Raw genomic sequence first — 21,848 nt, forward strand, 5'->3', positions numbered from 1 at the left:
GGGCATTAGTTCTCTGAGTGCTGCAGGACATCCTTATTCGATTCTCACGCTTCTTCTCGTTGAACAGACCGCCACTGAACTCCGTGGAGTTGGTGGAACCCGAGCTATCCTCGTCCAGGGTTCCCTGGGTGGGCGTCATACGCAGCAGGGTTGTGGCCAGGACCTTGGTGATGGGCGCAGGACTGTTGTCGGTGCTGTGGCGTCGCGATTTACGTCGCTCTGTGGTGTTCGAGCCCGGACGATAGCGTTGAGTCTTGCGCATAGAGTTTTGGGGCAGCCGCTGGCCATCAGATTCGCCATCTTCGAATCTGGAAAGGAGTTTAGGAGATATATGAGCAATCTGTGGGCATAATTCTTTGGGTAGAGCTGCCACCCACTTGAGTACAGCCTCGTAGAGTTGCAGCTGATCGAGCAGATCCAGATCGGTGCCCGGTTTGGACATATAACGCTGGATGACCGTCTCCATGCCCTGCTGCTCCAGTAGATCGCTTTCGTCGTAGAACGTGTCCTGATCGTTCAGTCCAGCGAGGGTTTTGTTGATCAACGATGTGGCATAGATCACCAGTTCGGCATCTGCATTGTCATAGTCCTTAAGCAGTCTGCGGAAACGGTCAAAATATTCATTAAAATTAATGAATGGCTCCCTCCATCTCCGATGGTCTTCTGCCCAAAAGTATACCTCATTATATTCGACCATGGCAACGTGCCCTGTGTGGCATCCACCGCGTGTATGGCACTGACCAGCACATAGCAATTGGACTCGGCATATTCCACAAACACCAGCAACAGCTTGAGGGCCGTCTTCACCACGGATCGGTAATTGGAGGCAATCAATGAGTACAGCCATTGCATTGTCGGCTCATGCTTCATCACGCCGTTCATTCCGTCCACATAGAGCATGACCTAAACAACAACAAAATGACATAATTATCCTCTGGGATCTATCCATCTATCCATCTATCCACCGAACCATCGATCTGTGGGATTCTCTTACCTGTCCTAGGGCACGCAGTATATAATTCTGATAGTTTTGATCTGCGCAATTGCCCACGCGCACCAGACAATTGAGACCGCCGAGGGCCACAAAGGCATGCACCAGATCCTTATCCTCCTGGAACACCTGCTTCAATGAGAATAACGCACGTCGCAGGTCGCTGCCCTCCGATGAAAGTAGTTTTTCTGCAAAGATGGAGTTTTCCCATTATTAAGTAGGGTTTTTCCTAGTAAATTGATTCGCATTTCTTACCAATAATCGAATGCACGCGCACATTCAGTTGTGTGCGTACCACCAGAGAGTTTTTGCGGCTGTACAAAATATAAAATATATAAACAGATATTACAATTTGCATTGATTTATAATATTGTTTGAATTTCTCAGGGCACACTCTGTGGGGGGGAAAACAGCAGGCAGGCAGCTCCACTGGGTGGAGGGAGGGAGGGTTCATTGACCAGTTAAGAGCATTGATTACCCGCTGCTTTGCTGCTTTGCTGCTTGGCCTCCTTGCCGCCCCTCATAATACTCGTAAAAATAATAACCACAACGCAGATAATTGAAAATGGACTATGAAGAACACACACACACTGGGCACTGGGCACTGGGCACTGGGCACCCAGAGTCGTACTCTGGACTTGGACTTGGAATCGGAATATAGACAAGAATTCATAATAATAATAAAGGTTTCTTCTGCAGCCACACCTGTCTCTGTCCTCTCTCTCTCTCGTCTCTTGTCTGAGGAATTTTTGATGCGGCGCATGAGGCACATGATTTGCATGCAAGCACGCTGCCATGACTAATGCGATAAGCATGATTAGTGGCCCAGAGGACGGGCCCAAGACCACTCTTGGGCCTATAGACCACTCTCATTGGCGCCAACCGCATACTCGCGTAAATGGGCTGCCCCTTCAAACGCTGCAAAGTGGCTGCAATTTGCGCAGACGCGGCGACATTTACGTTATAATTTCAAAGCATCTGAGGGGGGGGGGGGGGGATGCCAGGAGCCACCACCTTATTCCCGGTTTATGACTGATGGCTGGTTGGATGAAGTGAAAGTCAGAAATAGACTGCCAGTTGCCTGCCTGCCTGGCTGCCTCTTTCCCATGCCTCATCTCTCCTCCCTGGAGGTTAAGCAACTTCAGAACATTGACTTTGCCCCTGGTACGGTTATGACTTTAAGCCTTCTTCTTTGAGCCCTGGTCTTCTTTAAGCCATCTTGCTGTATTGTTGTGTGTTCTTCTACTTTGACACTTGTGCCCCATCGCGTACATCATTTTTCTTTTGTGCGGCAGAGCTCTGCTTTAGCGCCTGCCCTGCCGCCTGCTGCCTGCCGCCTGTTGCCTTCTGCTGATGTTGCTGCCTTTTGTCATGACATCACGTTCGCACACGGTGCTCTGGCACTGCTCTGGCACTGCTCTGGCCGCGAAATAAATAAATAACGAAGAAAAAAAACTATCAAAAGTACACATAATGATCGACTAGTGGGTACCTCGACTAGAAGAAGCAATTCTTATGCTTGAAACGGATGAGAAATTCCATTTTCTTTTGATATTTCCCTTGGAAATGTTCTCCCTAGTCGAGCACATCCTTTTTCTAATACCTCAAGGGGTATTTGTTGAGAAATGTACTTTATATGCATGCCAGTTATGAAGAAAAAGCGCTCAAAAAAATATATATATATATGTATAACGACTGGAGGAGGCAGAGGTCCAACAACAGCAACGACAACGACATCAAAAATGTGGCAGTACCCATAGCCATGGCTTATACTCGTACTCGTACGTTGTACGTTGTCTCTTTTGTGCGCGGATTAAATGCAAATTAACTGCAAGTTGCAGCAGCAACAAGTTGCACGTAGCCATGTCGTGGCATGCAAATGTCTGGAGCACTGCCAGGCAGGCAGGCAGGCAGGCAGGCCAGAGAGTCCGTTTCCTGTGTGTGCCTGCCACAAATACGAGTACGAGCGACAGTCAAATAACTTTATTAGCGAATCCCCCCCTTCCACCAGCCACCCCCACCCCCCCTTAGATGGGAGTCGGATATGGTCAAGAAGAAGGCGATCCGACCGCCATGTCGTATGTGTAATATATGTTGCATTTCGGTGAAAGGCTGACAGGAGCGACAGAGAGAGAGAGCCACCCACGATCTGGTGCCCCAGTAACCCAAAGGAGGACTGGTTCAACATTTCAACGTCCAGATGCTGCTCTGTGGCTTTCCCGAAAACGTGGGGGTGGGAAAATGAGCAGCCAAAATGGGTTCAAGGTAAGCAGCAGCAGCAGCAGATGCCTTAGCAAAAGTGAAAATTCTTTGACAAATTTTTGTGGGTGGCTGCTGTGGCTGCGCCAGGTGTCGACTGACTCTGGCCACCACCATGTGGGTTGACAATTCGTTAGTGTCCACCGATCATCCCACACACACTCCACTGAGGAAGGGAGAGGGAGAGAGGGAGAACTGTGCACTCACCTGGCGTTCAGGCCCTCGATCTCCTCGGTTTGTTCGGCCAGCGATGATTCCAGGTCCAAATAGGCACCATAGTCCCCATCCTTGTACACCTGAATGGCCGCATCATCGATCTGCAATGAGAGAGAAGAGAAGGAGAGCCGGCAATTATAATTAAAGTCTGGCTAAAAGTAAATGGCAGCAGCAACAACAACAGACACTGCCACTGCCACTGCCACTACCGCACTACGCAGTAAAAGTTGTTTATGGTTTCGGTTTTTCGAGTAAAAAGAGAAAGAAGCTACGGGATGGTGGCCACAGATGGGGGCTACAGATGAAGCTGCTGATGGAGAGGTTGATGTGCTGCTGGTGCACCATAGAACGTTTTGTTGCATTGAAAGTCAGCAGACGATTTCGTTTAGGCCAACATTGAGGCCGACAGCAGCCGGAGTTGGACCAACTTGATGGCTGACCAAGAGATGACGCGCCGACTGGCTGCTGGCTGCTGGCTGCTGGCTGGTCGGTCACCTACTTTTCTCTGCTTTCAGTTTTCTTTCAAGCCGCTGATTGCCTTGGCTGCCTGCCTGATTGATCAAGCTCCTGCTGCGTGCACAAATGCACTGATTGACGGCGCGCAGACCAACTCTTGTCTTGTCGCTGTCTGTTTATTGGCGCATTGAAAGTAATTATTTCTGCATTTACAGAACAATTACCGGGTACAACATGGTATTATATCTGTGTCGATGCTTAATGCTCAATGCTTAATGTGTGAAAACAGCAGCAGCAAAAGCAACAGCAACAGAAACAGCATCAGAGAATATTCTCTGTCATCCGGGTGGAGGATTACACAGACGGACGCCCAGCATTGGTTCGAAGGTGGGGTTTTTGGGACTCTTATGACTCGTATGCCCCTTTTTTCTTAGGAGACATTCCTCGAACGATGTTGATTTGCTGTAAAGGTTTCCCATAAGCGACTGGCTACAAACAGAAACAATTAATTTTTAAAAAATTATTCAATGTCCTTTTGTCAAATTTGTTTAGTTTCTTAATTAATTTATGAATCTAGGAATAAATTCCATAAAACATCCAATGACTTTTAACAATTCTTGACTATACACTCAGAGAAAAATATTTATTTTCTATATGAAATATATTTTTATTTTGATATATGTAGATCAAATATTTTCATATTAATGTAAGGGAAAAAAACCACTTTCTTTTCTTTTTAGAATTTCCAAGCACGGTGCAAGCCTATTGATATTTCATTTGAGTGTAGATGCCTGCATCATATTTCCATCTACTGATTAGTTTATGAATCTATTACGGCCTTTCGTAGAACCCTATCTGGCGGAGAGAACCACAGCAAACAAGTCCATAAATATGAGTATTTTTTTAGCTGAAATGAGACTTTTCCTAGTTAAATGACTCGTCAGCACTTGAGAGTTTTGTTTGCCCCAATAGTCAGTGCGTGCCATGCAGTCTAGTAAGAGTCACGTTTCCTTATCAAAAAAGAGAGGCCCCACTCGAAGCCACTTGAGCAAATTTCTAGCTGACTTCCTGGCTGAGGCATTGGGCCAAAAAACTTTCTAGACCAACGTTTGGGTTCCGTCATTGTTTGCCCCAAAGGAGGAGCAGCCGAGACATTCAAATTATGTGTCAAATGCGTGCTTTAGTCTACTGTATAAACACAGCAGATCTTTATATAAGCGATCCGTCTGGCGGGCGGGCAATTAAAATCAAAGCAAATATTGGACCCTCAAGCTTTCTGCGAGAAACATAAAAACAACAAAAAACTATGGCTTGGAATCGGTTTTATGATTTATTTATGTTCCGTCTTTCATATTCGTTTGTTCATTCGTTCATTCATTCATCCATTCCCTGCGTATCATTCACAGCTCTATGCAAATTTTTATATCGGTCGCTTTTTTGGCTTTGATTTTTTTTTTTGGTATATTTTGAGTGAAGCATGACAAGATTTTTAATCAAAATGATTTTTGGCCAAAAAAAAAACAACACACATAAATGTGGCCATTGACACAGTTAAGGGGCGCGCGCGAGCATTAAAATCCACGAGGAGAAAATATTTTAAAAAAAGATTTAGTGGGGGGGAAAAAACTATAAAATCAGCAAAACGATAGTTCCAATATGTTTTGGGAAAATAAACAAATACTTTTCATACAATATTATTGACAGCCTCGTAAATTCGTCATTGAGACTTTTTTGCGGGCGGATAACAAACTGGATATTAATTTTGATTAATTATGTTTTAAAATCCATGAGTAATGTAGAAAAAAGAGGGACATACAATATACAAGCAATTTGTTGGCTCTAATGAAGAGATGACATATGGATTTGCTTTTTTTTTTAGACAGTTTGTTGGGGATTTATATGTGAAAATATTCATTGTAGGGGATTATATGTGGTAGAGCAGTTATAAATGGGGATAAATAAGTGACTAACTAGCAAATTGGATAGGAATACATGGAAGTTAAGCTTCAGAATTCTATTTAATCTTTTCTAGAAATGAAAATTAAAAAAAATTTAGCCTCCAGCTCCCCATTAAACACATAATAAACAAACTAAAAAAATGATTGACTTGAAAACTTCTGTGTTCCTAATTTTCTAAAACGTATTATTTATTAATTTTATAAAATCCAGCAAAATATTTCTTCCTTCTCTAGTCTATATTTCAAATCAAACAAATAGAGATCAAAGGTCAGCCGACTCACAAGCCAAATAAAACCTAGCAAAGAGCCTGAAATTGTTAACCTTGTTGTCGTTTCAGTGACTAATACACTTTTGCTTTCACATCAATCAGAGTTGATTGACCCACAGGTTGACCGCAAAATCTGATGGATGGCCACAGTGCTAATTGAATTCAAAAACCCAGGCATAACTTCAAAGGGGAAATATACAGAAGAGATTGCTGTGCAAATTCGTAATGCAAATAATTTAATGCCAGAAGAGAGACAGAGAGAGAGATGCCTGCCGGGAGATGGTCAAAAGTGACGAGCGTGGATCAAATATTTGACCAACAATTAAATTTCAAAGTTAATGGAAAAGTTTTCGCACCGGGTCAAGCCTTACAAGTCAATGATTTTGATTGACTTTGAATGCAGCTACAACTGTGAATAATACTAGTATTGTTCAATCGTGTGAATGACACATGTAAATGGTGCAATGCTCTCAATATAACGGATTAATTTATTTACTACAAATAATTGAATTCGCTTTTTATTCGTTTTGTTTATTTTAATGAGCTTTTGCCTTTGCCTTTGGCTTTGGCTTTGCCTTTTGGTTTGGTTTATTTTTTTTGTGAATGAATTGTTCGACTTTTTTCTGTAATTTAATTGTGGCCTGTAGTCTTTGTTGTTGGTTCTCTATTTCCATTCAATTGAACACGCGTACTCCCTATATGCTTATCTCTCATTTGGTTCTGTTCTGTTCTGTTCTGTTCTGAATGACGCGAAGAAACAGTCAACACAGAAATAATTGGCAGAAAGAATAACAAAATAAATTCAAATCAAAACATTAGAAACTCGAATTAAACGTTGTCAAATGGGTAGATACTGTGTACATATAAGGATTTGGCTGTACAATGGACTACTTGATGGGACCAAGCGACACCAAGTCGAGGTCGACCGAGGGGCACTGTCGCATGACGCGCGACCAATATAAAGCAGACTTAAAGAAGACGTTTCAAGACAATTTCTAGTCTAAATATATGAAATATTTGGTGTTTAATTTATTTATTTAATTAATCTATTATTAAATTCGTTTTAATGTTATTTCATATTTTATTGTATTTAATTAATATTTTCTGAAAATTGTATGGTTTTCCCCAGCATTGAGTTTTTTCTTTCCCCAGGGAGAAGATACATATACGTATCTTTAAGGATAGATAGATAAGTACCAATAGTTTGTGCTGTTTGGGATAATGGTATCCCTCTAGGTCTAATCAAGAAAATCTGTTCGGTGAGCGAGTAACAGACTTTATCTGGATCTGCACCATGAAAATAATCCCCCTCTGTTCCCCTGTCGTATCTATCGTGAAACAGATACACCCCACCCTACCCTGTATACCTGTATATATTGAGTATCATATCGTTTCTATTGGCCAGCCACAACGACCACTACTCGCATGATTATTTATATTTTTAACTTTTGTGGGTTCTCGAATCTGTCGGCACTGTCCGTCCCGCACTGATGTCATCGCTGGAGATTAGGCGATTGGTGGGGCGAAAATTTATGAATCTATTGTAATGCGCTAAATTTAACAAGTTGCATGCAGGGAACTGCCGATAGCACTAGGGGCAGCAGTCGTACATAGGAGCAGGCCAGCAAAGTTCTCTCTGTTTGCTGACTAATTGGACAAATGGCATTTACAGCTGCCGATGCCGATGCCGATGCCGAAGCCGAAGCCTGCCACATAAATCTGCCTTAGACAACATCCTGAGAGCACACTCTGGATATAGAAGCTGGAAAGCCAGAACTTCCTTTTGCGATTTGCTCATTAGAATTTATTGCCGCCGCTTGTCAAGATTTACGTATCCTTGTGGCCTGCTCTGTGCTCTGCTCTGCCCCACTCTGGATGACAGATGACAGGCAGTGGCTGGTGGCTGGCTGGTGGCTGGCTGCTGGTGGTGGTGGCGGTGGAGCCTCCACGAATGGGGAGGCTGTTCGATGGCTCCTTAGTGGCTTTTTTGCAAATTAGTCAAAGTCAGGCAAAGGCAGGCTGGCAGCGCGATGCCACTCGTTGCAGGGGCAAACAATGGCAGGCTTAGATAATTGCTGGCCATGGCTTTCACAATGCGCCCAGAAAAAGAGAGCCAGCCCCAGCTCTGGCTCTGGCTCTGGCTCTGGCTCTGGCCCTGGCTCTGACTGTGGCTCTGACTGTGGCTCTGGGGCCTGGGGTTTTCTGCCTGCCCCAACTTCCTATTAGTTGCCACAGATTGTGCGATAGCAATAAGTTAGCCCAGCCCGGGGCTGGCTCAGAGCTGGGCTTGGATCTGTTCGAGCCAATCCCTCCTCGCCATTGCCATCTGCCATTGTCTTCTTCTGGCCGGGGATCGCGCCCAGTGGAAAGGGTCGGTCATTGGCATTGGCCCATCCATTGGCAATGCATCATTTGTTCGGTTCGAGAATAAAATATTGTAATAAGTACGTGGCCTTAGAACATGCTAAAACACTTTACTTCCTTGTCTCTTTAATCTCTTTCTCCCCCTCCCCCTCTCTCTCTCTCTATGTTTTTTTGCCAGAACAGAACTAACCCCTTTGTTTGTTTTTGTTTGTGGATAAGTTTTTCTTCTGTTATTTACCAATTACCATTTAAGCAGATTTCCTAAAAGTTTTCCCCCATTGGTTTTTGTTGTTGGCTTGTGGTTCTTTCCATTTCAACGCTCTTTCCTCTCACTGATTTTCCAACATATAAAACTTATTCCGCTTCAATTGACTTACATCTCGCCCCCTTCCACCATGACCATTCTTTTTTTTTTCTTTTTTTTTAGATTTGTGGCTAGAGTTTTTTTTCCTCTTTTTTGAATCAATTTGGTTCTGGCCAAGTTTAATCTTTGGCTTTCATGTGGAAATTTCACAAATAAATCAATTGTCGATTTTTGTTTACTTTTTTTTTTTTGTGGAGGAACGAGCATACATAATCGTTCCATTGCCGGACGATAAACGAGTTATAATGCTTTTTATGCGTTTTTATTTTTATAGGAAATGTGGTGGCGATATAGAGCGATAAATGCGTCTAAACACGCTATGCAAATGATTCGCGGTCTCGGTCTCGGTGTCGGTGTCGGTCTGGGATGCCGTGCCACAAAACAAAAACCGCACTGGAAATATACACATACAAAATGTATATGCCATCGGTTCAGAGACAGTGAGTGCGAAAAGTCTGCGATTGGGGCGGTAAATGCTGCATAAAATCAATCCAATGATAAATTCCGATAGAACAAGGCAGCAGGCATTAGACAGGCATCACACACTCGTAAGCTGCTGGCTTGGTTCGCTCTCAGCGAAAGGAGTGGAACGAAGGAGAGTGCAAAGTGACACTTGCAGCCACAACAACAACAGCAAGAACAACGGCTGGCATTTGAAGAGAGCAGGAGAGGCTTTGCCTGAGAGAGTGCTAGTATTTTAGAGCTTAAGAGAGAGAGAGTGCTAGAATGGTAGAGCTTAGGAGAGCTTGGGAGAGCGAGCGAGGGAGAGAGTGATATATGTATGTAGACCGTTATAGCAGTCGTAGGCGGGGGGAAGGAGGGAGAGTCTGAAGAAGAAGCAAAAGCTGGAAAATACGGTAGTATTTGAATATTTATTTATTTATTAGACATTCCTATGCGATGTAATGCGATTAAGAAAAGGTTACATTGCAATCTGCTCAACATTTAAATGGAAAAAATCCCTTTTTCTGGATTATAGTACATTTTCAATTTTTAATTCACACAGTAGCTGTCATACCCTCTACTGTTCACAGACTTCTTGCATCAACTGTGGACAACTATCAGCCAAATCGGCAAAATCTGAAAAATCCGCAAAAGCCAGCATCATCAAAGCGCTGGGCTAGCGTGTGCAAAAACTGTTTTCATCATGGCATAAAAATAAATATTAAATTTTTGAAAGAAGTATAAAAAAGAAACCCTCAAAAAACTATGAAGAATACTAACAAACAAAAAACAAAAAAAAAAAACCCGCAATCTTGATCTCGATAATGCCTATACATACTTCTTAAAGTATCTCGTAAATGCGACGCTAAAAGAGTTAATGCCTTTTCGTATACAAAAGATTTTCGTACGCTGTGTGTGTGTGTATTTTTTTTCGGCTAAAAGATTCAGGCTGTCCGATAAGACAGAGATAAGCTAAGGCCCGTTGAAAATACGGATAATATATATATTTACGTGTATAAAAGAAAGAAAGATCCATTGTCTTAATGCTTACACTTTGTGGGGCATTCAACAGCCTGAGTATGGTGCCGATCTGCGTGGCCAGCGGCATGGTTGTGGCAAACGCATAGGTGGGGGCACGCACCGGTATGGGGAAGGCGGTGCAGGCCGATAGCGGATCGCTGTCCACCAGATACTGGACACGAAAGGTGATTAGTTCGTCGGGTTCCATTTTCACAATCATTTTGGCGAATGTATTTACAGTCAGTCGTCTCTCGAGATCGCACTTCCACTTCACCTATTTCACATTTGTCTCCTTCTTTTATTTGCAGTTATTTATTTTTCTGGTATTTTCTCTCACTTTTATTTATTTGCATTTTCACTTGAACTGGAACTGCGACTGAAATGGATTTTTGGATTGGCATAAATTTGTTTGCTTTTCGCTGGCTTGCAATTTGTTTTAATTTTGATTTTTATGACGTGCACTCTTTGGGCCACTCTCTGGGCCAAGCCCCGAAACGAATTTAAGACACATAGAAAACACACAAACACACAAGAGACAGAAGAGAGTTGCGAAGCCATTGATACCCTGGACAACAATAATGATACTATGATATGATCCTACGAATCAAAAAGCTGTCAACAAATCTTGTAAAAATCGTCATACCCTCCTGCCTATCCCAAAATTGTTGCATAATTGTTGAGGCAACACACACGCATGTTGCGCAATTTTATGCTAAATATTGCAAAATTGTTCAAAAGCCACGCCCACTATACAGTAACACTCCACAACAGTATTCCCCCTCCCTCCCTCCCGCCACCACCCGTAGCATAATTGTCTATGCCGAACCGGATCGCTCTCCTTTCTTTTCTTTTCTTTTATTTTATTTTCTTCTCTTTTTTTGTATTTACTTAAATATTTGTCTTTGGCTTTCTGGTTCGCTTCAGAGTCACATAATGATCGTTATAATAATGATGATGATTGTTGTGTAACTTTGTTCGAATTCAATGTCAGTACCCGCCCCAGTAGTTCGGTTTTTAATCATCATCAGGCATTCAGGGGACATTGCCTCAAATCGAAACCAAATCGAAAAGGCCTCCGCCGCTGTGGGAGTACCGCTAAATGGTCTTGTCTGCTGTTTTTCTGGGTTTTTATGCAAATATGCAAGACACAGAGTACTACACGGCACACAGTACAGGGTCTGTCTGTCCGTCAGTCTGCCCCCGTCTGTGGTTTATGGGCCCGCAGAGCCGAGAGTCTTCGTCTGTTAACGAGGTTCTTGAGTGTCGTCTTGTAGCGGTCCCGGTAGCCGTGTGCGGTAGCTCCCTCCACATAACGTGACTCTAATGGACGCCCGTTGGCTGCCGGAGTTTGGTCTTTGTCTCGTCTTCAAAATTCGACTTGGACTTGAAGTTGGTCTCTGCTCAGCACACACACTTGTCTGTCGAGTCGCTCGCTCGCTCGCTCGCTCGCTCACTGCTGCAGACGACTGACATTGAACTCTAGAGTCTAGAGTCTAGAGTCTGGAGGAGGTCCGATAGATGGTTGGGAAATGGGTGAGGCCACCGTGCGCGCGACAAATGGTATTAGAGATCGTCTAGTATGTTGTCCGCACATATTATGTATTGTTTTAGAAAGTATTTCAGACATTTCTTGTTGCGGCATAAGAAAAGCCATTCCATTCAGATAACTCAGCTTTAATTGGTTTACGACTCTGCTTTTTTAGTTTTCTCTGCTTAATAATACTAGAAACAATAAAATGCCAGAGCATAAATACTAAAATAAATACCAAAAGCACTGGAAGTAATAGCAAAAAAACTAAGCTAGATATTAAAATAAAAAAAAAAAATTTCTAAACTAAAAAAAAATAAAAAAAAATACTAACATAGATACTAAAAGTAGTCAAATAAATAATAATAAAATAAAAGTAATAAAAAAAATGTTAAAATAAATCAAAAAATCTTAAATAACTACCAAAATGAATCATTTAAAAAAATACGAAAGCTAGGTACTTTTATTATAAAAAGTCTATTTCAGTATTTTTTTTAAAAGAAGCCCATAGAACTGCTGCACTGAAGCACTGCTAAAATAATTCGAACTATTCAAAATACTTATTATTTGACGATTGTATTGCAGAGAAATTATTAAAAAAAAGTACTAAAAGCCATACAAAAGATACGTTTTTAGTTAAAGCATAAAAAAATACCGAAAATTCTTTGATTCTCTTCTCCAAAAATCTTCTCATATCCGATAAGTTTCAAAAAATGAACACTGAACTTCTGGTCTATAAAACGTTCTACACTGAAATTTCTGTTCGTTAACTGAAACTTAAGAGCCCTGCTTAAACCACCCCAAGAATTCTTCGAGTATTAGCTTTCTTCATTATGTACTCGAATCATTTAGTGGTGGGCTACCTTTCAAACCATTAGTCATTCCACAGATTCTCTGGGGGGCCTGGGCCCGGCCACCAATTTTGTAATTTGTCCAACACGTTGCACAAACATGTAGCAAGTTCGTACTACTGTGGAATACTCGCGTATAACATGTAATTATTTTATATTTTAGCCACTAACTCAAAGCATTTTTCACAGATGCGATGCCCAATACGACGGCGATGGCGATGGCGATGGAATTGGCGGCGGCGGCTTTTAAAAAGCCACAAAAAAGAAAAACACAGAAAACATCGCGCCTAATTGCAATAATTCATTGCGAAGCAGCGAATGCGAAATAAATACAGGGAAACACAGCACACAAAAATAAAGGCGAAAGCCATAAAAAAGGCCAATAAAAACGGTTAACAAAAGACAACACAAAAGCCAAGAATATTGTGTAAACGAAAACAGCTGTTCCACAGACGAGACTCCCGCGAACCGTTGAGAGGTGTTTCGTTCTGTTGAACGAACGAAATGAGAAATAAAATAAAAGTCAAGTCATTAAGAGCGGACTTGCAAGTCGGTCTGAACGGGTGGGACAAGACTTCAGGGCTCAGAAAGGAAGTTCAGCACAGCACAGCAGAAAAAACAAAAGACCTAAAAGAGTTAAAGTTTAATTGAAAGACAGGAGAATGCGGTGGCAGAGGGGAGTAGAGTGCGAGAGACAGGTTACAGGCCGCTGGCGGATGGACCCTTGCCAGGGCTTCCTTCTGACAGCCAGGCGGCAAGGCAGCAAGGCGGCAGGTGTGCCCCAAAACACACACAGGAAAGAACCACACCACGCAAAACAAAAAAAAAAAACAAAACAGCAGGAAAGAAGCCAGGTTTCGAGGCTCTAGATACCCTGGAAGATCGATTGTTCCCTGGACAGGCAGGAGATGCAGGCATGCTTGACGTTGACGTTGATTCACTGTACAACATTTCCCATAAGCAAATGACAAAAAAGACCACCAGCGATGAGAGATGTGGGGTGTTTTAAAATACAAAATATTTAGTATGCTTTTTGGGAGAAATATTAGACAGCTCTTAGACAGAAAAACAGCTGGTTTTTCCCCCAAAAAAACTATTGCTCTGCCTTTAAACAGATCTTACTGTCATTTTCCCTCTTGGAAGACCGGTTTTTCGACTCTATCTTGCTGAAGAGTTCTTCCTTGTTTCTGGTAGCAAGCTTCTGGGTTGCCTTATAGGACCCACAATCGCACAAGGGTACCAGCAACTGCAACCACCAGAGGGACGGCACACCACCATGACATCAGCAAGCGAGAAACCGAAACAACAAGTTCTGTTGCATGCGAAAGTCAATGTTGCAAGAGTCCGATTGGCAAGAGTCCGCCTGCTTTTGGTTTCGTTTATGAAATGGAAAATGAAGTTGAGGCCCGAATAAAGATTTTTACTTTCACGTATACAGAAATTTCTACAGACACGGGCCGGAACTCTCTGTTGGGCTCTTGGCCAGCACAAAAAAGGGTTTCGGTTTCGGTTTCGGCCAAGTCAAAAGTTAAGTGACCATCAGAGAAAATCACTATCGTCTATTTGGCTTCCTCATTGCCCCGGCGATTGGCGACGTGCAGAAATTTAATGAAATTAAATAAATATTATGTTGTATGGCAGAAATAAACGCCAGGAGGAGGCCGGAGCCAGCTAGCCAGCAAAAAACTGTGGCCATTGTGGGCAAGAGTGTGGCTGTTAGCCATGGCTAAGCAGCGGCATATTTAGTTACAAATTACGACAATGGCGCCGACGCGACGAACCGACGACTGACTGATGGACAGACCATATTAAAGTGTAAATAATTTATGCAAATGCCACAGCAGCAGCAACAGCAACAGCAGCCAGTCTGTGGGGCACCCACAACAACTACAGTACAGTAACAATAACCGCCGCGGCGGTACAGTAACAACTGGCAGGTAATGAAACCCGCCCGCTGGCTCAAGGAAACTATTTTTTGGAGCCATGCTGCTGTTACTGCTGCTGCTGCTTCTCTCTTTTTCGCCTTGACTTGGCTTAAATGAACTTTCACTTTTTACTGCTGCTGCCTGCCTGCCTGCCTGCCTGCCTGCCTGCCCCATGTTGCAATCACTGGCGTTGGAGGAGTCAGGCAACGTCTCTTCCTGCTGCCGTTGCCGCTTCTTCTTCTGCAGTTTTTTATGCCATCAATTATGCAAATTTTCCATAGCCATAGCCCCCCATGGGATGGCTAATAACTTAACAATTTCCCAAAGACGCTTAATTGACAGCTACTGTGCGGCTTCGGCTGCTGCCTGTTGCATGCCCCTACGGGCGCACCCCACTCTGCTCGGATCCATACTCTGTGATCCGCTTAAGAGTATGCTTTGATGATCCGCAACGGAGCATTGACATTGATACAGTTAGGGTTTTCTTCGTCGAAGGGGGTCCCCAGTCGAATTTATGCAAACAGGAAGTTGCTTTAAGAGCTGCTTGTAGGGGGGGTTCTTCAGAGAAATGATCGTACTTGCAGATATTGTTGATTTTATAAAGAATTTTGAGGAACTTCAATGGCCTTTACCTTCTATATCCCTGATTGATTCTCTCTGAAAGTACATGTGTTTCCCAGTTCATAAGTTCTGTATAAGATGATATGCCACCAAATATATGTATACTCTCAAGCGAAAAGAATACGAGTGGAGATCTCTGGGTTCAGAACTTACTTTCAGGTTCTGTGCCACTAGAAACAAGAATTATAAGATCCAATGGAATGTCCACTCTTTCAAAATGAGTTCGAATATTGCCGAACAGATTCGAATCTCTTCGAATCTTCATACGAAGGAGCTTTCTAGGGCGCACTAGCAAACGATTTAAGATCTCTAAATGTATTAAAATGTGTCTTTACGCGTATTCCCACCATCCAATCTCACGAACAGACAACTATTTCTGTTCCATCGAGATTATCTGTATACCCTAGGGCACACACGTGACACTTGTGATTGAACTTCATTGAATTCAATTAAATCTACTTGTACTTCACACATTTTCCTCTCCCCCCCCTCCTGCTGTTATCTGCCCCGAAGAGTCCCACAACATTGGAAAAGATTCCGCGATACTTTTCGCTGACTCAATAAAGTAATAAGCCCAGATACAGATACAGATACATTCGTTGGTTCAATGGGTTCGCAGAATGCGCAAAAAAAAAATACCACATACGGTAGGTCTATGGTTCGCTGAACAGCAAATATTTGGCCATACAAAAACAGAAACAGAAAACAGATATTTTAATGGAAACAGAACCCAAAAAAAAAAAAGAAAAAAAGAGAGAAAAAGACACTACATTCCACAATAATTTGTCATGCTCTCAAGAGAGAGAGAGAGAGAGAGAGAGGGAGAGGGAGAGAGATGATAATGGAAACAAACAAATCATTTTTGAATTGAGAAAAAGGTTGTAGAAGAAAAAGGTACTGCGGCCGGCAGTCAGAAGAAAAGTTGTTTGACCTCTTGACTGAACTGAACTGAATGAAAGACATATAAAATTGTTAAGCGAATGCATTTAAAAATAATTTCAACTGCCAATAAAAAGCCAGCCAAAGGAAAACACCGATGATTGGCCTGGGCCGTAATAGAGGGCCCTGGCTCTCTCGAAACGAGTTTGGAAAGAAAATTGTGTCACGTTTGTGTGTTGTGTGTTTGAAACGGTTAAATGTTTGAGGGAAAACACATCGCATGCCACTCGAGATCAGAGGCAGGCAGCAGTAGAGTGCGGTGTGGTGTGGTGTGGTGTGTCTCTGTCAAATCCTATAGATACTCTCTGACAGAGAGATACCCTCTACTCTCGATACACGTGCGCATACCATGGCATAATGTTGTACTGGTGCGTGTGCGCTTGATTTATTGAATTCTTTCGTTCAGAACCGTAGCTGATTTCGTATGCAACGGATGCCCCAGGTCCAAGTCCAAGCTCTGTGCCTCCGCAAGAATGCCAACTCATTATAGAACTCCCCTTCTGGAGGTGCTGGAAAGGTTGGAGGTGTTCTTCACAGTTAATTATAACAATAGCATAATGATCATAAGCCCCCCCCAGGAGCCCCCAAAGGCCCCACAGAACGGAAATGAAAAGAGAACCAAAGCCAGAGGCAGGAAATCGTCGTGTGACAACGTGGTCATTGGGGAATTTCCCAGCTTATTCTTTGGTTTTCAGTGCTAAAAAAAAAACAGACTCCAATGTGTCGATCGGAATACTTCAGGAATTGGGGTCAAAAGCCAGAGAGAAGTGCACTACTTTCTGGCTCTCAAGAGCGATGCCACTCGAAAAGCGTTTGCCACTTCATTCCGCTGGAAAATGCAGCCAACGGTAGTCCACCATTCGAGTAGTGGAAAGTGTTGGAATATTGGAATATAAATTAATATTATGCATTTTCTATTCTATTAAATATGCTAATGTTTCAAGAAAGAAGAATCGAAAGTGTCAGCACAAGATAAAAGATCCCTTTTAACATGGAAAACTTAGGCCAACTTCAAGAAGAATCTAAAATATATTCCATACAAAAGACATTTATCAAAATTAGCTTGGGTTTTAATTAGGTTTTTCTTGAATATAAAGCACTATTATGTATAATTTTTCATTATTTAATGGAATAATACGGAATAAATTAAATAAATTATAATCAAATGGAGAAATAATTTACTATAATCAACTGAAACCATAGAGAACCCAAATTAGCTTGAAATGTGTATGTGTGCACTATTTTCAGACAAGAGATCTATGATTGTTTTTTGAAACTACTGGAAATCATAGAAAATCGTAGAATATATCATAGAAATTAACATTGAGAGTAGCCAGAGCTTAGATAGAGGTAATCTAAGATCCCTAACAGATCGCTAGAAACAAGCAGCCATTCCAGCTGTCAGAACTATGAATACCTGAAGAGGCAGTCAATCAAAAGGAATCGCTCTCTACAAAGAGAATTGGAGTTCTTTCTAGGCATTCGAGCTGACAGAATCTTCATGTGAAACATTATGTCATTTTGATAGATCACCCATAGAGACAGACAGACAGACAGACACCTCACTCTCTCGGTCTCTGTTGCCTCATCATCATCGGTGGTTCCCTTTACAGACAGATGCAAATGCGGGACCTGTGAACCAGGGGCATCATCTGTACAACTCATTTTGTGGGTTATTTTTGTATGCAGTTGACATGAATTCTTACAAAATATCAACACAAACACACGATACTCTATATATATTTATATATATGTACATCTGCTATCTGGGGTATCTGGTATGTATATCTTTTATGTGTGGCATATTCATTTGCTCTACTAATTTGCGGGCTCTGTGTGAGTGCGTGACTAATATTTTTGAGTGCAGCAAAAAAGACTTGGCCACGATTTTTGTGCCGGGATTATGCAATGGGGCAACAAACGACCCAACGAACAAACGACCAAAACGGCAACAACAATCATCATCAAAATAATAAAGTTAAGATACATTTTTTAGCCAAGAAAAACCACCGAGAGGCAGAGGAATATTGAGAGGGAGACAGTGGGGGAGAAGTGGAACCAGTGGCCCAGTTTTCACAGCCTCTTCTTTCCCATCAGCTGTGTGACAATTTTCATTTCAAAATTTGGGTCAAACACTTAAATATTTTACATTTTTTAGATTTTCTTTTAGATTTGTATATTTTATGCAATAAAATGTTGATGTTTTTGGCCATTTGTTCGATTTTATATGGGATTCACTGATTTACTGGATTTCCGTTTTTACCGAAATGAATGTTGGGGATAGGGTGGCTATATAGAAGGATATAAGAATACCATTTATTATTTACTATATATAAAGACGGTACTGAGATGTTGATTTCCCTTAAGGGAAATGACATCATTTCCATGAAGTAACACAAGGCATTCTCTCTGTATGATTATGAGGGCATTATTTATAAAATATACAAGGTTTTTTTTTACTTTTATCTGCAAGAGCACACCGTACATTTCTTGGAAGAGTTGATTTTTGCCTTCAGTTTCTGAAATTTGATGATTGGTTGAAACTTATGTTTGTTTTCCAATAATTTCAGGTAATTTTTGCCAAGTCTATGTCTTTTCAGGGACATTTTGGTGTCTTATTACAGAAATTGCAGCGGTTTTAAATAAAACTATTCGACAACACAATGCCGAATGCTGTACTTTGCCCCTCGTTTGGGATTTCGGATCAATTGATTTTCTGTGGATGATTTTAGCTTAATGCTTGGACTTCTTATGTTTCAAAACCGACTAAATACATCGATTCAGAAATGTATCTTCTTCAACACCTAACGTATTTCCCTTAAAATTGAGGACGTATCAAATTCGCAAATCGATTTTCTTGGAAAATTGATAACAAAAATTTATCAAAGAAATTAACTTATACCCGCCATCGATAAGTGCTGCATTTCCAACAATCAATGAGCAAATAATCTTGGAAATAAATATCTTAGAAATGTAAGCCCTATCCCATACTTAAAGGGCAACAAACAAAATCATGAATCATACGATTGTTTGCCCCAAATGTTCTGCTGATCCGCTAATGAATGATCTGAAAGCAAAAGCATATAGATTTTCCATGAAAATGAAGCTCATGTTGTGGCTTATGTCTAATTTTCTTTATGAGGGCACTCTTTTCACTCAACTGAGGCCCACATTTGAATAACAATCTTTAAGCGACAGAGCTGGACGGGGGTTTTATTTGATTTTTTACAAGCTGTTGGCCTAATGAGCGACGCCAAGCCGCCACAAGACGATCCCAGATGAGAGCGGGGGGTGGGGGTGGGGGGGCTATAACCATCATTTTATAGTCTAATAAACAATGCGTTTTATCTGCGCCTGTGCTTTGGACGTGTTTTCACTTTGGGCCATGATAAATTGCATTACACACAGAGTTTTTTTTTTTTTTTGTTATTTGTATTTAAACATTTTTTTTGTGGCTTGTCTGCTGTGGCGATTGCATCTCCAAGAGACAGAAAGACAGGTAGACGACTGGTAGAGACAGTCGGCATTGCAGTTTCCACCATAAATCACCTCTGACGACTCATAATGCATACGAAAATACATAAAATTTATTGAAAATTGTAGCCACACAAAGTGTTTGTTGTTTGTTGGTTCAATGGTCAGAGAGACGCCTGTTAATTTTATGCAGATTTTATGCAACAATCCAGCGCTTAAATGTTGCACACACCGCCAGCCACCAGCCACCATCCACCAGCCACCAGCCACCAGCCAACGGCCGCCTGATAAATCGCTGATGGTTTGTCGGTTTTGGGATTTCGGTTTACGGATTTGGGGGAGTGTCAAATGCCAGTCCCTCCGGACTCTGGACTCCGGACTCCGGAATTGTATAGTGGCGAGTGAGTGTTAAATTATGGGGCTTGTGGCAAGGTCAAGTTGAGGTTTGATTGATTCGAAATGCAATTTCAAATGGGCAGCAATCAAAAGATGCCTCAAAAGAAATGGTAAAAATAAAGAGTTGAATCCGCCTTCGCCTTGCAACAATCGATACGAATCAGGCATCAAGGTCGTAAGATTTCCCCATAATATGGGCTGATGCCGTATGCCGTAATCAATGATTATTTTTGTATTCTGCAATCCACAACAAAAAACCGCAAATTGCAAGCCAAAGAAAAGCAAATCAAAATCAAGGCAACAGATCTGTTGCATCTCTGACGCAGGCAGGGCCTCCCCCGACTCTGGCACCGATTCGTTTTGGTTAAAGTTAATTGCTTTTATGGCCATAACCTTTTTTTATGATCGCACAATCAAACTACTTTGCATTTTATGAACCCCCTTCTGGCTCCTCCTTTGGCTGTAATCAACTTTTATGGCGCCCACCATTCAGAAAACCATTGAAAAGACATTTGGTGAAGCAGCGATAAAAATCACAGAAAATTTGTTCAACTCCCCTGATAAGTCCGAAGGGTCCCCAAATTTCAAGTTATCACTTCATTAGATGTAGATGGAGATAGAAGTGGTGTTGGGGAATGTTAGGGATAGGTTTTGTTCAGGATAGGTAATGGACGGAGAAGTGAACTCTTTATTCCCATAAAATGTGGAGTGACAGCTTCTTTGATTGAAATATACCTATGGGTCGATTGTTTGTACAAGATTCAATTGTATTTATAACGAATTTACTCCGAGACGCGTACTCGAAAGTAAATCCCATATTGTGTGCCGTCTTTTGTTTATCCAGCACTTGAAACTTGAATGAAACTTTACAGTTAAAATGAGATAATTGAGATTTTGTAATACAATTTACACAGCTTTATTGTATTATGTTCTTATTTAGTTATTTTCTAGTTTATTGATCTTTTCCCCGACCTTTTATCACAATTCTTTAACCATTTTGTGGTTTCTAAGGTACGTTCATGGTCGTAGCCCCATAAAAATCAATAGGAATACCTCTAAGAACAGAACCCTGACCCAAAATTCCGGACATCAAAAACGAACAGAAGTTTTGACTGCAATTTCCATATGTCAATGCTAGACAGTATGCATTGCATAGAAATATTGTAGTAAGCGTGTGAATCAGATCCATGTCAATGAAAGTGAGAAGAAATATCATGTTTCGACCCAGAGAGAGGCACCAAAAGAGAGGGGAAATAAATCAATAAACTACCGTAGGCTATGGGGGGACCTTCGTGCTAATAGGTTATTTATTTCACAGTATGCATGTATCTGTAAGCTGTAGGGCATGGCTGTATATAGAGAGTGCCTTTGGGTGGCGTGTACTAAGCCACGGTGTGACCTCAATATCATTTGGCAAAGAGTGCTCGCTCGTTCGCTGAAAGAAACCAAACGCAACAATTTTTACCATTTTTTATGAGGGGTTTTTTCTCTTTTTTTTTTTTGGGTGTGGTTGCACCACTAACACTTTCATTGTTTAGCCAAACACTTTATCGTCCAAAGTAGATACATATGTACATACGTAGATATGTACATATACGAGAAAGATGGATAAGAGGGGAAATTACTCACTAATGCGCTTTGTTGTCTGCTGCCAACTTGATTGTTAGTTAATGAGTTGAAAGATAGTTTTTTCGAACAGATAGATAAGTCCCCCTGGTTTATGTAAGCTTTCGCTTACAGCCAAAATTCCCACGCAATTGAACTTTAAGCCGA

At 41.7% G+C, this 21,848-nt stretch overlaps 1 protein-coding gene across 7 annotated transcripts in view; it reads right to left on the minus strand.

Moving 5' to 3' along the window:
- The window catches only part of LOC108152288 (FH1/FH2 domain-containing protein 3), a 47,311-nt gene that overhangs the window by 8,019 nt on the left and 17,444 nt on the right, over nt 1-21,848 (minus strand). For 4 of the 7 annotated variants that reach the window (XR_001774814.2, XM_017281508.2, XM_017281506.2 and 1 more), the window contains exons 5-10: nt 3,458-3,567; nt 1,247-1,305; nt 995-1,179; nt 680-903; nt 378-599; nt 49-308 (exon numbers count right to left, since the gene is read on the minus strand). Coding sequence is in view for 5 of the 7 variants with exons in the window: in XM_017281508.2 (XP_017136997.1) it covers nt 49-308; nt 378-599; nt 680-903; nt 995-1,179; nt 1,247-1,305; nt 3,458-3,567 (1,060 nt within the window). In the remaining 2 variants the exon portion in view is untranslated. Of the gene's footprint in view, nt 1-48; nt 309-377; nt 600-679; nt 904-994; nt 1,180-1,246; nt 1,306-3,457; nt 3,568-10,372; nt 10,718-21,848 lie in introns of all 7 variants that reach the window. The other 3 variants (XR_001774815.2, XM_017281509.2, XM_017281510.2) reach the window with 1 other exon arrangement.

Source organism: Drosophila miranda, chromosome XR, assembly GCF_003369915.1.
Source record: "Drosophila miranda strain MSH22 chromosome XR, D.miranda_PacBio2.1, whole genome shotgun sequence".
Taxonomy (NCBI): domain Eukaryota; kingdom Metazoa; phylum Arthropoda; class Insecta; order Diptera; family Drosophilidae; genus Drosophila; species Drosophila miranda.